The 18,212-nt window shown below is 42.0% G+C and overlaps 1 protein-coding gene across 2 annotated transcripts in view; it reads left to right on the plus strand.

Annotated features, from left to right (window-relative positions):
- CRIM1 (cysteine rich transmembrane BMP regulator 1) overlaps positions 1–18,212 on the plus strand; it is a 960,049-nt gene that overhangs the window by 490,925 nt on the left and 450,912 nt on the right. For both annotated transcript variants that reach the window (XM_063917972.1, XM_063917971.1), the window contains exon 5: positions 9,885–10,006. In XM_063917972.1, the coding sequence (XP_063774042.1) occupies positions 9,885–10,006 (122 nt within the window). The remainder of the gene's footprint in view (positions 1–9,884; positions 10,007–18,212) is intronic.

Genomic DNA, 18,212 nt, shown 5'->3' on the forward strand with positions numbered 1-18,212 from the left:
AGACCAGTAACAAACATGTAGCAACTGTTCCATTCTCTTCACTGTTCAGTGTGTTTGCTGGTCTCTGTTACTCCCGGCAACTGCATGCCCTGTATTTTATACTGCGGGAGCGATAGTGCTGGGGGCAGGGGAATTTTATGGCATGGACTGACTGAGAAATAAAGTGTTGGGAGAACACTGGCCTTATTATGTCGCTGCAGATACCTTGTGTTTGCACAGGGATAAGGGACACACACAGGATGGCAGGGTCCCCCTCCCTCATGTGCACAAACAGTATAGGTGATGTCAGATTTATGTGGAGCAGTCTTCCAAAATACACATGTGGTATCATATGGAGCTATCCAGTAATAACCTTATATAGTCAGTGAAAATGTCACAGGTCCAGGAATTTCAGTTACCGGGCTTCTGCTGTCTGAGGTCTCACAAGTCATGGGCATTCAAGCACGTCGAAGAGAGTTTAAGGGACTGTCTGAATTCTATTTAACAAATGTAAACAGCAGTGTATACAAGTACTGATTGAATACATTTGAAAAGTAACAGATAGTTTGCAGACTGTCCCTCCCAGCATGAGATACTGCAGGGACATGCTTGGATGCCCCTAGACATACTTGGATGCCCTAGGCAAATACTTAGCCTGCCTATAGCTAAGGTCGGCTGTGGTTACGTCCCTGCTCACTGGTTCGCAGAGAAAGCTGGGAGGTGTGACATCATTTCCTCACCCAGTAGGTAGGGAACACTGCTCTGTAAGACTTGGTGACAGGTAAAGTTCCTCTTTCTCTTTTTCATATTCCTGGACAGGGTGTGTGTCCTGGTCTATGTCCATTTTATATGTCTCAGATTTCCTTATGCCTCTTTGTGTTCTAGTCCAGATCCTTCTAATGCATCTTGATGTGCCAGGCCAAAGCCCACTCATGCTTCTTTATGTGTCAGCCTGGAGCTGTTTATGTCAATTTTTGTGCCTCAGAGGCACTCATGTCCCTTTATGTGCTATCCCAGACTCCATTCGTGCCCTTTTATGTGCCAGTCCTGATCAATACTGACACTGACTATAGTGACTGACCAAAGTTCTCCTCAGGGCAAAAAGAGGACCTCCTGTGAGTTGCCAGTCAGACTAGATCAGCAGCACTCTCCACACTGAGTCTGACTCACAGTAAACACCTGGCAGTGTACATTCCCATCAGTGAGCTTGAGTTTAAGAAGACGCAGACATAGAATAGTGTTGAGTTCTATTGATGCCGGTGTAATCTTGTTAGTCAACATAGGGCTGACTCAGAGCATGTAGTCACACCAGGCATCTTGCGCCATAATGTGTGCGGACAACCAGTAAGGGAGAACATATCGGTATATCTCTCATTTTATCACGTAGATTGGAATTGCTGTACATATGTAGTGTGAAATATTCTCTATTGATATCACAAGTAGACTGTCACCAAATAGTGAAATTATTATAGCTTTGTCACGCTGATTGGCGCTTTGGGAGGTATATCTATATACTTAAGATGAGAGAGGTTATCCTCTAATATACAAAATCATTTTTAAAAGATAATAGTGAAGTGATGACATCACATTTTATTTACAGGGTGTACACATTAATGGATATATCAGAAAATATATTCTTATTCGTAGCAACTATTAACTTTCTCACTGACTCCTGATTAATTCTGGATTTGTCTCCAATTACAGTGTGCAGTCAGTGTTACAAGTTACAGTGTGTAAATAAAGTGAAATCCCATGACACAAAGCATATGGAAAGTACAAACATTTCAGTTTTAATTTACATCCATAATTTTTTCTCAAATTAATTTTAAACAGGTCATAAAATATGTTTTTTTTTTTTTTTTTTTAAATTATGTTGACAGCTTCATTCATTTCGTTGACTTCTTTTGGAAAACCAAACTTTTTTTATGCATGTATGCTTAAATATTGCAAATATTTAGACCATATTAAATAAAGGTAATATGTAAGAGGTTATATTCAAAGAAACTCTGGCTTGTATACATGGTCACTTTCCCTGCACCTATGAAACACTCGCAGGGACACAGCTCAATCACATGCTCAGGAAAAATACTTTGTGAACAAGATCTTCATGTAGAAAAGAAAGAGCAGTGTGCTGGAAGTTTTTTACCCAACTTTTACTATATATTTTTTGTTTGGGGTGGAATTTTTCTTTGAACTACGTACAGTGTTTCAGCGTTCACCTAATTACATAGATAGTAGGGTTCTTTATACAGAGATAGGTCATCAATTTAAACATTTCACTATGCAAGAGAAACAATACCACCAGTACGGCAGTGAAGACTTACAGGGGAAAATAGTTCCTTTCTGACCTAAAAAATTGCAATTGGATAACAGCCCTGCATCAATCACCCATAACAACCTCTACAATTATTATATTCAGATTTCATATATTGCAAGGGGGTGTAGATGGCATCCCAACGTACGGAATCCTTGTGGTCAAAGGACTGGCGCCGGAATCCCGACAGCTGTCAGGATGCCTATGTTGGAATCCCAACAGCTGGAATCCCAAATGTAAGTAAGCCAGGAAGGGTTAGGATTAGTCTGTGGGGGGAGTTTTAGGGTTAGGCTGCAGAGTAAGGGTTAGGGTTAGGCTGCAGGGGGAGAAGCTAGGGCTAGGCTGTGGGAAGGGAAGGTTAGGATTAGGCTGCTTGAGTGGATGTTAGGGTTAGGCTGCAGAGTAAGGGTTAGGGTTAAGCTGCAGTGGGAGAGGCTAGGGCTAGGCTGTGGGAGGAGAAGGTTAGGATTAGGCTGCAGGAGGGGATGTTAGGGTTAGACTGCGGGAAGGGAGGGTTAATGGTATGGTTAGTTTAGTTGCGAACGCCTGTCTGTATTCGGACCACTGGCATCCTCACTACCGGTATCCTGCACCCAACCCCGTGCAAAAACTACATCTATTCCATTTATCCATTCTGTTAGTGCCACCACCACCACCTGATGTAAAATATTTACTACCCTAATCACCCAACTGTTAAGACCACTTCCCTTGTTGATAGTGAAACCTTCTTTCACCATTATTGGACGTCTATATCTAATATACATAAGCAATTCAATACATCATTACACAGCATAGTAATACTAATCTCTAAAGTTATATAAAGTTGTTTTAACCAAATTTCTGTATTCTCCAGTTTGGGTATCAGAGTAAAGGACAAAAATTATAATTAGTTAGGAAATGTTGGGACCTGAGCCTAAAGCCTGGCCTGCACCCCACTCTTTCCATCAGCCACACTCTTTCAGCACAGTGACACTATTTTGCTCCAAACACCTATGGCTTTCTGTACAGCACTATCAGAGAATTTCATAAATGATCTTCTTTGTATACAGAGTATTCAAACCACGTGCTGGATAGTAATGAGTTTATTTATCAAAGGAAGAAAAACCCTTGTTAATCAGCTAGCCAAGTTACTCATGTCCATAGCCCCTGTGACTGGCCCAGCAAAGCAGTAACTTAAGCCTGACCATTCTTGGCCAGCATGTTATACTCAGAGGCGAATTTAGCAGTCTGGCCACCCCTAGGCACAATATTATTGCCCCCCGTGCCACCTTTGCAACTGCCTTCAGCCTCCACGGTGACAGCAGTTAAGCTGCCCAGACATCATGATAACGTTACTGCTCAGGCTTCGCCCCCTGTTCCCAAAGCTGAAGCCACCCAGCAGACAGCAATTAGGCACGTAGTCCCCAACCTCTTCTGCACCTCCGGCGCGCAAATCTTTGCTCTAAACCGCTTTCTTCCCCCTGGTACATTAAGCTCTAATGCAGGAGGTGGGTGGTCGGGTTCACTACGGCTGGCCGGCGGTCGGGCTCCCGGCGACCAGCATACCGGTGCCGGGAGGCCGACCGCCGGCTTACCGACAGTGTGGCGAGCGCAAATGAGCCCCTTGCGGGCTTGCTGCGCTCGCCACGCTACGGGCACGGTGGCGCGCTACGCGCGCCACACTATTTTATTCTCCCTCTATGGGGGTCGTGGACCCCCACGAGGGAAAATAAGTGTCGGTATGCTGGCTGTCGGGCTCCCGGCGCCGGTATACTGAGCGCCAGGAGCCCGACCGCCGGCATACAGAAGACCACCCGGGTGGTCTGCTGTGCTGCCCCCCCAGTGGGTGCTGCCCCCAAGCATGTGCCTTGTGGGAAATCCACCACTGGTAATTCTGTATACATTATGTAAGTACTGCTCAGCTGCCCGGTCATATTTTATTGATAGTTCCTGGATATTGGCTGTTTTCTACTACTGTTACGAGTGGGGATAGAAATGCAGTTCTATGACAATGTGACCTATTAATTCACATAATATTTGTGGGATATAACAGCAGAAACAGCACCCGTAAGGCTGCTATGCTGACAGGTTTACCAAGCTCTGGAATGCAAAGCTTGGCCCAAGCAGCTAACCCCATCTTCACATGGCGTTAGCGGCTGTAGTCTGTGGGCTTCACTCTACGCATTAATTACCTGGAGAGGGTTCTATAGGATCCCTCCCTGCAAATGTGGAGTTAGCACACTGCACATGCACAGTAGTGCTGAGGGTGTTCTGAAAGAGGAGTGAAGATGTATATCACATTGCAGAGACAAGCTCCTTGTAAAGCCCTGTCCCAGCGTGCGTGTTTTAATATATTTGTGTGAATAGCGGTGATAAAAATTGTAATTATCGGATCTAAAACCTGATAATTGATAAATATGCCCCAATGTCTTACAGCACTATCACAGTGTCTTGTAAGATTTACAAGAAAGCATAATGATATGTTGTACGTAGGTTATATGAACATATTATTCTTACCCTTCTTTAGGGTTCGGTATGTATTACCAGCGGACGGGATGCCGGCTGTCCATATACTGACAGCGGGACGAGCGCTAAGAGCCCCCAGGATTCCAGCTGGCGGGATCCTGACCGCCGTCAAACTGATGCATCCCTTTCTTTAAGATTAGCTCTTAATAAGTATATTGTTTTGAAGTTGCTGGCCAAGTACTATTTATTATATTTCTGTGAACACTGCCCTATTAACAACAATGTCTACTTTACAACATACAGTATCATTAAGTATATCACTTTTTAGGGTTTAGATTTACTTTAAGTATAATTGAATGTACAGTATATGTCATTTAGAGATACAGAAGCCCCTTTAGCTCACCCTTCTAGTAAGTGGAGGTACGAATCTTAGGTCATGGCATCATGCAGAATAATTACCGTGAGCTGGTCTGGTCACACACTGAGACTTTGCTGCAGATCTTCAGCTTTACGGGTATAGTCATTTTAAAGCTTTAGGAGGAAACCTGTGTGAGGTCACTGCAAGGCTGAATATACATATGTATTCCCATCATGTCATTCAGAAGCCTGATCCTATGCATACTGTGTCAGTGTGGTGTAGCAATTATGGAAATAGTGATCCTCTAGGTGTCTTGTGCTGCTGACAGAAAGCAGAGTTTGATGGGAGATGTGGAAGACCCTCCCACAGATTCCAAGGTGTATTCTGTCAGATGAATAATTGAGAGTAGCACTCAGAGTTCTAAAAATCTGCTGGTACAATTCTGATGTACGTTGTATTCTTCTCCAACATAGTCTGACACAGCTTCTTTTGAATACTTTTCTCAGAAAAGCAACGTACGCAATAGATTATTGATACTGCCAATTCCCCCCATAAACTCCTCACACCTGGAGGCAATTTTATTACAGAAGTAAGCGCAGAATTTTCACAGTGGGGAATTCAGTTTTGCCTTCACCAAAAGGTATATATTGTATTTATATACATACTCCTCAGATAATATATATATATATATATATATATATATGTATATATACATACACACACATAGTAGCTCCACTGGTGTATCTATACTGGGTGCATTCTGTGCAGTGCACACGGATTCCTCGGGGGGCCCACACCGCACAGACTGCAGTCATTTTATCAGTACTCACCTATCCGGAGTCCGGAATTCGCTGCAGCAGCCCTATAAAAGCTCCAGGAAAATGTTGTGGTGGGCATTTTCCCGGTGTTTTGTGCAGTAAGGGGAATCGCCCTGAAAGCGCCATTTACCCGGATGAGTAGTAGACTTTAGCACAGCACTAATGTCTACTAGCAGCTGCCGGCAAGAGAGGGAAAAAGGGGACCGGATGGAGTCTACACATGGGCCTCCTTCTCTCTTAAAACGAGTATGTTCCCATGTTTGTACACTGTGGGCCAGATGTACTAAGCCTTGAAAAGTTATAAATTGCACGCTGATAAAGTACCAACTAGCTGATAACTGTCATTTTTCAAACCCAGCCTGTACCATGGCAGTTAAGAGCGGATTGGCTGGGACTTTATCACCGTGAAATGTATCACTTTTCAAGGCTTAGTACATCTGCCCCTGTGTCCGATGTTCACACAAGTGATAATGGTCATACTGCGCATGTGTTACAATTGAAATGCGCATACGTCAAGGTACTGCTGCAATCCCACTCGCAGAGATGATTTCATGGCAAAGTGTTTGACAGGAAGTGATCATTCCGAGGTGTTAACGGGGAGTGTTTGCAAAAATGCTGGTGTGTCATATCCATTTTCGGGGCATGTATCTGATGTCAGCTGTGAGCTCGTATGCACAATAACATGGCATAAGCGTCGTTACTGCCATGTCCAGTCTGCGTAGCCATAGGCCAACCCTTAGACCTGATGTGTTATTTTTGCGTGTAGGCTGCGAATATGTACGCAGTTGCAAATGAGTTTGCAGTAGCTCTGTTGGGCGTCTGTCTTCTTTTCTCAGTGGCAGCTTCACATACTAACATGTGCAGTTCCGCAGCCTAGAAAATTGCAGTTCCATTTGCATACAAACATGAATTTGGCCCATAATTTACAGTATGCCTTACCTTCATGCCAGGAGTATATGCAGGCCTCATGCACCCAACTGACATGTGGGACCAATGCTGTGTATATTGCTGAAATTAGTGTGACAATATAGCATTTATTGCTGACATTGACTGTGTATACTACAGGTTGAGTATCCCTTATCCAAAATGCTTGGGACCGGAGGTATTTTGGATATCGGATTTTTCCGTATTTTGGAATAATTGCATGCCATAATGAGATCTTATGATGATGGGACCTAAATCTAAGCACAGAATGCATTTATGTTACATATACACCCTAAACACACAGCCTGAAGGTAATTTTAGCCAATATTTTTTATAACTTTGTGCATTAAACAAAGTGTGTCTACATTAACACATTTCATTTATGTTTCATATACACCTTATATACACAGCCTGAAGGTCATTTAATACAATATTATTAATAAAATTGTGTATTAAACAAAGTTTGTGTACACTGAGCCATCAAAAAACAAAGGTTTCACTATCTCACTCTCACTCAAAAAAGTCCGTATTTCGGAATATTCCGTATTTCGGAATATTTGGATATGGGATACTCAACCTGTACTGACATTGGGGAGATGCCTGGTCAGTGCATAGGGGCATGGCTGTCAGGATGGTGGGCTGTGCGGAGGACATGGTGACACGATCACATTATCGTGGCTCTGCCCCCCCCCCCTGCTATACAGTGCCGAGAAAACAGGCATTGTAAAGAGGGGGGGGGGGGGGCGGCTATGATGACAGGATTCAGTGCTCATCAGCCTCCCCTTGGACCGCCCCCTTGTGCTTTTGTTGCCCACCTTTTTGAGGGGCCGGGAGCATAATTCAATTTTCGGGAGCCTCCCAGGCATTCTGAGAGGATAGGCAAGTATGATTTTGGCATAAACTACATACTGCATGTACTGTATGTATGAGGAGTGCTGCCCATATAGTATGTAGTGTAGTGCTGACATGAGAAGGTGCAGTACTATGTACACTGATGCCATAAGGATGGGTATGTCATACGGTGTATAAGTCAGTCATTGAGGCTTTCTTGTCGACTCTCTTAGATTGTCCCGGAGACTTCCAAAATATTAGTCAATCTTTTGGAGGGTCTGGAAATCTCCCTGAATCTAGACCGAGAAATGGTGGGCGGCACCCGGTGCGGTGACACAAATCACATCATCATGCTTTGCCCACCATAGTGATATGATGTGATTTGCAACATCACACTGCAGTGGGCAGGGTGTTATGATGTACTACACAGCATTAAATCCCATTCACCCCTAACTTCATGGAGCTACCCACCACATATCCCCGATGGGGTGTGTGAAAGATTGCAACAATACATGTGTGTACATATTGTGTGTTTATTTTGTATACTGTATGTATAGGCATGAGGAAAATACAGTGGACTCGGGTGTCACTATGTAAAACTGTATGGAACATACTGTGTATTGGCAAGGGGCTATGGGATGCAGCCAGTTTAGTGTCTGTCAGGATCCTGGTGTTCAGGAGACCGATGCCGGAATCCCGACACCCGCTGATAAACCGACAGCCAGCATCCTGACACCCGCACATACTTCCCACTCGGTAGGTAGGTCCACGCCACCAACTGAGTGGGAATAGAACCTGTGGCGAGCTTTGCCACCGGCCTTAAAGTGTGACTTGCTGCCTCGCCGCCGGTATTCCGGCAGATAGGATGCCGATGTTGGGATACTGACAGCTGGTATCCTGTCTGCCAGAATTTCGTATTTATCGCGGGACTACAATGCATACTGAGCAGTGTTACTGGTATTTCCAAGGACAAGGGGACAGCACAGTCTAAAAGAATAGTACTGGTGTTGAAAGAGTCTTGAGGGTCCAGTTATTAAAACAAAAACCAAACTTAAATGTTTTTGATCGGTAGTATAGTTCATTTTGTTTTCACACAGTGACCTCTAATGGTTGCAGGATGTTTAATGAACGTGGTCCTTGTGCTAATGGGCCCACACCGTTCAAACCGCCCTCCTGCCCATCCTGCCAGCTTGCCAGATTATTCTTTCATTATATGGTGCCAGCGATGATAATGCCAGAAATGTGGTGCATGCATTGCACCATTTGTTTCACGGGAGGGAGCCCATGGACATCAGCACATGGACCACCTACAGTCTTTACAACACTCCTGCTTACACACTTGCCAATTAGGATGATGGGTAAAATAGCCACAATGAGCCAGTAAATCATTACTGCTGATCTTGTAGTCATGGCGAAATGAACCCTAGTGCATACAGTATGTGTGTGAGTGTACCTGTGGTTGTGAATATAGATTGCAAGCTACACTGAGGCAGGGACTGCACTGAATTCCTCAGTATTCTATGCAAAGCTCTGCAGATTATGTGTGCACCTTATAAATAACTGTAAATGAATTATGTGATACCTAGGTGTACATTTTCTGCAGCCATAGGCCACTTTGCTCACCTACGCAAATCCCTTATGTCCATAAAAATAAAATGCTAAATATATTCCAAGCTTGCTTTGTAGGGTGAGATAATTGGACATCAGTAAGCAATTTTTAGATATGATTTTACTGAAGTGCAATACAGCTGCTCTCAACAGAACAGAGGGCAGTGTTATATAACATCCTGCACTAGCAGCTTCAATTGAGAAAACCTAAGTGTGTTATGAACAGGGCTTTATATATAGTTGCACTTGAACAGTCTTAGAGATGCAGTTTGTTTCGTTGGCCTTCATAAATTACTCTAATTACTCCATTTCTGCAATAAGGACATTGCCGCATTAAATTCTAATAAGGACATTGCTGTGTTTGTTTCTTTTGAAGAATAAAAGTGAATAAACCGTATTGATTTTGGCATGCTAGAGTCTACTGCTTCTGTGCACTGACTGATAATGCAGAACCTGTACAAGTAATAGACTGTTTTGACATCTGCTGGCAATACCTAGTGTACGCTGGTGTTCCCCAATGAGTTTAATTGATAGTTAATTTTTTTTTTTTCAAGGAACAAAGTAAGTTGTGTCGCTGACAAATTCTCCTCCTTTTGCTTATACACAGATGTGAATGCCTGTCGGGGTTGTGCAGTTTCCCTGTATGCGAAGCGGGGTCAATCCCCCGAATAGTCTCACGGGGCAACGGGACACCGGGAAAGTGCTGTGATGTCTTTGAGTGTGTTAATGGTAAGTGTATTACTTTATATCATGGATGGAAAGACTGGATAGCAGACAATCTGAATAATATGACAGCAGAACGTTTGCACAGACCGCTGCGCAACCAAATTAGAGGTTTACGAAAAGTACACCTCTTCTCAGTTGTTTAACCTTTTAGAAGGTTTACATGTTGGCTGGATCTCTTTAATTGGTAGCTTAAAGGAAGATTACAGTTTGCTGTCAGACTGCACATCAATGAAAAAGAACAAAATAAAATAAATAAAGGACAAGGGAGATGCATCAAAGGTGATTAAACGTCTTGTGGGCGTGAGGTTGTTCATTTATCTGATTTAATCATCCACCGGTTGCTCTGTATTTAATTCTAAATGAATTCATTGTTGAGAACATAATTTTTTTTTCTCCAGTCCTTTGGTCAAGCTGCGAACTGTCTTATCTGTTCCCATTACCCAAATAGGATCAAAAGCTGCAAGTAACTTTCATGCATGTAAAGATTTTTGACGTGGTTGAAGTCCAAAGGAGATAAATCCCATCAAAAGAGATCAGTCAGAGGTGGCAGTATGTGTCTGGACTTAGATGCAGATGTTTTCCAAATGTATCTGAATAAATAAGGAAGCTGTGTTCTTAGAGGGGAATTATCATGAAACAAATCAGGCCTGTAAATTTGGATTAATGATAATACTTTACTGTCTGTGTTCTGCAAGGAACTGTAAAATGCTGAAAGGTATTTTGATTAATTTATATATACAAGGAAAGTGTGCTAGGACCTGCCCTTCGAAAGGAGGTGACCTCTGTCCTGAACCTGCAGTACTCGGGTTACCTGACTGTGCCCCTATTTTCATAAGTACCCTCTGTTGAACATGCCAGTTGCTGAGTCGCTGTTAGTAAATATACAATGCTAGTATGTCATATTTGAAAAACATTTATATATATATATATATATATATATATATATATATATAGTGTGGCCAGCATTGTGAGAGACGTTCCTCGTTCAATAACCCTGAGTTGAGGTATCACATAAATCTGGCCAAAACTTCACTCTACTTACACTGTTATTAGCAACATAGACTTATTTACCCTTTGTTCACAGGGATGCTGTTAAATTGTGTTTCATGCAAGTGGAATAGGGGTACATCAGAAAATGTTTATTATTCATATAGTGCCACCATATTACGCAGTACTATACATGATGGCATATTCAATTAAGTGTGAGATTTTGCCTGCAAAAAAAAATTGCAGCTCTCAATCTTAATTTTGCATTACCGTTGGTATGCATGCTCCTGATACCCACAGTGTTCGATAAATAAATAAAAAAGTGCTTGCAAAATTTTTATGCAAAAATATCCCATGGGAGGGGAATTTATTTTTTAAATCAGCATGCAGCTGCTTACAGGCTGCTGATGCTGTGTGCGGGGTCGGGATGCAGGATTAGGGATAGTGTAGTGTGTGCGGGGAGCGGGTGCAGGCTAAGCGATAGTGTAGTGTATGCGAGGAGCGGGTGCATAGTTAGTGCTAGCGTAGTGTAGTATAGTACAGTGTGTGCCGGTGGGCAGTGCAGGATGAGGGGTAGTTCCTGTGCCCAGTCTTTGGAAGCTCTGCTGTCCGCAATGCTGGACAAGAGACCACTGTGGACTCTTGAAACTAATTGGAAACTTTATGACTCTTTGGGTAGGGGGGGTCCAAAGGGTTCCCAAGCAAGTCCTGGCAATTTTTTCTTAAAATACAGTATGGATTTTAGGAAAATTTAAGGATTATGGGGTATATTCAATTGGGGTCGAAAGCTGCCGTCTGTCGAAAAGACGGCAGTTTTCGACTTTTTAAGGTCGAATCGTGATTCGACCTATTCAATCACAGCTGTTTTTATTCGACAAGTTGGGGAATTCGACTTGTTGAATAGTACGTGAATCGGCGGTATACTGTAGCTGCCGATTCACGTACTTTTGAGGGAAACGGGACCAAATTCGACAGGATTTGGCCCCGTTTCCAACCATCTCAGTCCGACATAAAAAAATGTCGGACTGAGATGAGGGACCTTAGTGGAGAAGAGGGGGGAGAGTCGCCGGGAGACGGGACAGAGCTGCGGTCAGCCAGACGGGGTAGAGCAGTGCTGGAGATGGGGGGAGAGCAGCACCGGAGACGGGGGTGCCGCGGGCAGCCAGATGGGGGGAGAGCAGTGCTGGAGATGGGAGGAGAGCAGCGCCAGAGACGGGGGAGCCGCGGCAGATGGGGAGAGAGCGCTGCAGGATGTCACAGCCGCCGCTCACAGCAGCGTCCACCCGGCTTCAGCAAGCGAGACCTCGCTTGCTGGAGCCGGGTGGATGCTGCTGTGAGCGGCGGCTGTGATGCGGGGATGGGGAGCGGAGGGACGTGAGGCAGAGAGACGGGGGGGAGACGGGGGAGAGCTGCGGGAAGACTGGGGAGAGCAGCGCTGCTCTCCCTAGTCTGCCCACGGCTCTCCCCCGTCTAGCTCCTGCATCTCAATTCGACTTTTTTAAAAGTCGAATTGAGATGACATTGAATAGCCCACGTCGGATCCATTCCGACAAATGAATGTCGGAATGGATCCGACTTCAATTGAATATACCCCTTAGACTTACTCTGGAGATGCTCAAAAAAATATATAATAAAAATTGAACACCAGGGCCAAAATTTACTAATATTCGTGTTTTAGCCGTTTTTAAGGGTGTTTGAACTCGAATGGTATCGGGTGCATTTTACTGCAACTTTTTGAATCCTGATACGGTCAGTTACTAAGCTGCCGAGTTTTCCACTTTCGTTTTTTCCGATGTCGATGTGATTCGTAATGTCAGGCAGTGTTTTAAAATTACGGGAGTGATGAGTAAAACACTGCCTGACAAAACACAAGGAATCCCGGCCAGATCTGTGAGATCCGTGCAGGGCTTCATTGTGCACATTTTTAAAAGAAATTAAAGTGTTAAAAATCAAGAAAAAAATTGCGTGGGGTCCCCCCTCCTAAGCACAACCAGCCTCGGGCTCTTTGAGCCGGTCCTGGTTGCAAAAATATGGGGAAAAAATTGACAGGGGTTCCCCCATATTTTAACAACCAGCACCGGGCTCTGCGCCTGGTCCTGGTGCCAAAAATACGGGGGACAAAAAGCGTAGGGGTCCCCCGTATTTTTGGCACCAGGACCAGGCGCAGAGCCCTGTGCTGGTTGTTAAAATATGGGGGAACCCCTGTCAATTTTTTTCCTGTATTTTTGCAATCAGGACCGTCTCAAAGAGCCCGAGGCTGGTTATGCTTAGGAGGGGGGACCCCACGCAATTTCCCCCCCCAGTTTTTACATTAAACAGACCCTTTCCCATAGATAACCATGCACAGATCTCACTGATCCGTGCATGGTTATCCAAACTCGACTGGAAAAAGCATGTCTATTTTTTTGCTGCTTTTTTTAACGATTTGCAAAAAAATACACCCGCACTTGAGCACTCAAAGACTAACACCCAAATACGAATGAATAGTGAATACCTGTGTTGTAGGAAATAACAGCCGCGTTTGACCGATGGTCTATTCGTTCGTATTTCTGAACTTTGTCATTCAAACCATTATGAACAGTCCAAACACTGCCGAGATTTGTGCTTAGTGAATTCCCGTGTTGGGACTTAGAAAAAAAACCACAAATCGGACAAACTCGATTTTTTTGTAAATTTTGGCCCAAGTTCAAGATTTTTTTTAAATATGTTCCCAATTGAATATACCCCAATAGCATACTTATCAGTCACACCAGTCCCTGGTCCTTTGGAGCTTACAATCCATGTTCCAGCAAGTATTTATATTTCACACACAATATGCTGTGTCCTTTACTGTTGTCCCGTCACAGGTTTTTAGCCCTGTGGAAGAAAAGCTGCACAGCTATATAGTACAATTGAGAACTAATCATTCTCAGCAGCAAGCCCTAACTAGGCCTAAAAAGAAAGTGGAGTCAGTTACTTGATGTTCACTTTCAAATCTGTCACTTAGAAATTGACAGATTTAATACTGCAAGTGAAGGGTATGATCAACTTGTTTGCATTTGTAATCAATGGTGATTTGATAAGTATTTATAGAACGTTGATTGTAATTATGGGCTAAAAGCTGTTGCAATTAGTCATCCTACTTACCAGTATGAATTCCAGTTGTGAATAACTTAATACCGAAGCTTAGATATAAATACATTATACAAGTTAGGAACTGAAGTTTTTGACATGATGACATGTCATTTGAAATATTGTAAAAGTTATGTATTTAAACCTTAAAGTGCACTTGTCTCCACAAGTTAGCATTTGTAAATGGGTATTTTTTATTACTTACATTTTACAAGTTCCACTAGAGAACTTTAAATAAAATAGTAAATGGGATTATATATAAAAAAAAAAAAAAAAGGCTTGTGAATAGAACTGTGATATTGTGTATGGTACAAATGTATATGTGCATTACTTTGTCAAGTCATTACTGTTAACAAGTGGGATGTATGCATTTTGTCACATATAGAGAAGTTTTTGACACTACAACTAGCACATCACTTTGACCGTAGCCTCATATCAGCCTACTTCTTTTCCCCTTCTATGTGGCATATTTATTAAACAATATTTGTGGGTGTTTTTGGATTGGTGGGGGGAGGGGTACCCACATATATCAAGTATCCAAGGGATTTAACATGGAATATAATGCAGTACCTGCATAGGTGTCTATGGGGGCTGCTGTGCAGTCAGATTTACCAAGCTCCAGAGCTTCGATTTCTGGAGCTTGGCCTTGGTAGCCAGCTTCATATTCAGATGGCGTTAGCCTATAGTAGTTTATTGGCCACTATATTGGGCTCTTCACCGGCATGGACTCTTATTGGATCCTCTCACCCAGCAAGAGCACTTTCATGTTGCAAATTTAGGTGTAGAAACTTACCACATCTGCATTAAAAGTGTGGATTGTGATATTATTCCTCTATATCTTCGACAATCGAATACAGCCTTGTCCTACCATCATCACGGGGAGTCAGGTCGCTGCTTTCCATAACATTAGCACCCTCGTTTCCTAAACTATTCTGATCAGTCTGGTGATCTGATTGGCAACAAGATCTTCTCTCCTTGAGCACATAAAAGTTAGGGATCTCCAGATGAGGAGGGGTTCTCGACCTGGTAAATTACTTTGTATTTCTAATACTGTATATTGCCTGCCACTGTAGGAGAGGGGAGAAGGAGAATTCGGTAATTCCAAAGTGCTTGTCCGTTGTTAAGGTGTAGTTATCTAGATCATAAGTACTCAATATTCTTTTATCTGCAACCTCAGGTATGCCGCTGTTCTAAAATCACAAACATTTCTGTACTTCTGTTATGGGACCTTAAAAGAGGCTTCTTTTTTCCAAGATTGCTTAGATAATAATCAGAAGACCCCCCCCCCCCCCCAAAAAAAAAAAAAAAGAAACAATGGGCGGGTATAACTTTAGCTTGGAGAATGGTTATTTTATAATTGTGCTAATTATAATTAAGCTAATTATAAGCTCAGTGTTTTTATACGCTTAAACTTTTCCCTTGTTACCATGAGAGATATCCTTTTTCAAAAACTTGAAGCGGAAGCATGACAGTGATTTTTATGCAAACTGTTGCATTGCAATCAGGGTTGGAAAAAACCTATAGAAAAAAAAACCCACGCTTTTTTTCGTTTAAACCAGGTTTTTTTTTTTTTTTACAATAATGTTTTAATGAAAAAAATATATAATTATGTATTAGAAACCTTGATCAACCATGTTTATTGCTTTCTTACATTAATAATATAATTAGGCTTTGATTTGATTTGTTTTAAATCTTTCAATAAAACCATTTTTTTACATCTTATTATTCCTATTAAATTAGAAGGGTTACATACTATTTACCAGCGGGCGGGACGCCGGCTGTGTAGATCCCGACAGCTGCATCCAGCCCGCCAGAATGCCAGCATCAGGGGGAGCGTTAAGAGTTCCCTTGCAGGCTCACTGCACATGCCTTGCTACGGGCTCGTAGCTACAGGCTTTCTATTCTCACTCTATGGGTGTCATGGACACCCACGAGTGGGAATAGCCCCTGTGCGCCGGGATTGCTGACAACCGGCAAATTGACTGCATCCCTATCTGAATATATATATATATATATATATATATATATATACATATACTAAGAGGGATTCAATTACCAGTGATTGGTGGTAATTGTATCACCGGGGCTATCAAATTAGCCCTCATAAACTGTCAGGAGCCACGGCTTTTTGGGGATTTTGTTTCTCATGCCTCACGCAGGTGAAACCAAATCCCCGAAACCTATGTGTTTTCGGGAGAAAATTTATTTTTTGGGAAGCCAAATTGGATTGCCTGAAAAAAAGTGTCACAGAAAGAACATTAGGATAAATCGCCCGTTGTTTCTTCTCCTCTAATTGAATTCCCCTTAAACATATTAATACATACAAAGTACACTCAGAAATAGATGAAATTGAAAATAAGAACAAGTCATTGTTAAACATTAGTCCTACTTATATAAATAAATAAATCTGAATAGTAATTCAATTAAACATTTTCAATAAAACACAATTTTTTTGTAAAATAGGCTTTTTTTTTTTTTTTACGAAGTCGCCACGACGCCATTAATGTAGTCACAGCATAATAAAAAAAACCTGTGTTTTTCTTTAAATAAACAATTTGGTTTAAACCATGGTTTTGCAATCAAGTAAACAGAGGACAGTGAGCTTATGGCAAGGCTCTGCTGGAATTACTAATATTAAATTACATGTCACAGTGCTAAATTCACTAGATATATTTAATTTGCGTTTTTTTTGTGTAATTATGTAATTTGATTTTGTGTTTTAGTAAATTCATATCTTAATGTGTTTCCATAGTCCCTGTTGATTAGTGATCTAAAAATAATGGCATTTTACTAGACGTAATTTTGAAAATAAAGTTGTCTAGCTGCCTCAGGTGGAATTTGCTGAAAAGGTAAAATGGCTGCTCCAATGAAACTTCTACATTAGTTTGTAACATTTTAGCTGCTTTGTAAATACAGTATATTTATGAACAGTGCTGTCTCTTTGCATGTTGACATTGTGCTTGAAGTGTTCAGTAACATCTACGTGCTTTTTTTATATTGGTACTCAGGGATACGCCGTATTGCACCTTTTTTGTCTAATTTTTAATTCTTATTACTAATTCCAGAAACAGGAAGCAGTCAGTGAAATCATTTCAGAAATCAATGCAATATGCATCTGCACACTTATCCAGACCGTGAAAGCTATATCTCTTGTGTCTACTGGTAATTTTAGGTGAGTACTGGCACTTTTTCTGAGTTCCAGTACTTTCTTTTCATAGAGAGAAAAACACTGGATAAGTGAATATGAGAACAAACAAAACATTAACAAAAACAATGATTTAACAAGAATACCATGATAAAATGTCTTACTTTGATTTAATGAGATATACTGCAACACATTTTTTTACGGTAGACAGGTTCTAGGAGGAAGGAGGTTTAGGTCATAGTATTCTGGAATTGTGATTACTGCTGGAACTTTTGTTACTTTAGTTTTACATTACTTTTTATTGTCCAATACTAAATGGATTGGGGTTGCCCTACTGTACATAATTGTAGTAGTGTAGACAATAGCTGGTGATTCAGCACATGCCTGCTCTTCTACAGCTCAGAAGATGAAGGTCACCTCGGGACACGAGGAAAATGGAGTTTGCGTGCACCAGTAGGCACATTGACAGCTTCATAGAGGCTACTGGGTGCTGTATCTCCCTGGTGGGTCATTTGATTTTATTATGGGAACAGTCATCTCTTATTTTTTTCCAGTCTGGGCAGCAGAACAAATCTCTGGGAAATGGAACCTTACAATGAGGCGCTTTATTGCTGATGCAAAGCCTGAACGCACAGCTTTTCTGTCCTTCTATAGGACTCATCCATTCTGCTGCCTTGACCACTATCGTGCTTGGTTGGTTTGATGGACAGGTGCAGAGTACCATAATAGAGACCCCATGGACATTTTTTACATAGTTCACTTGTTTTCATTAGTGTCACTTGTGATCCATTTATTCTTCCCTCCAACCTCATGGTTCTGTGTTTCTCCCTTGTTAGTGTTTCTGAAATATTTTAATTTACTTCACACTAAGTAACTGCTGTGTAACTGGCCATCCTGAATTATTTTGTCTGTGCAAATTATTGTAATATCTCTCACTCAATGATGAAGCAATTTCTCAATGCATTT

This window comes from Pseudophryne corroboree, chromosome 4 (assembly GCF_028390025.1).
Source record: "Pseudophryne corroboree isolate aPseCor3 chromosome 4, aPseCor3.hap2, whole genome shotgun sequence".
NCBI lineage: Eukaryota > Metazoa > Chordata > Amphibia > Anura > Myobatrachidae > Pseudophryne > Pseudophryne corroboree.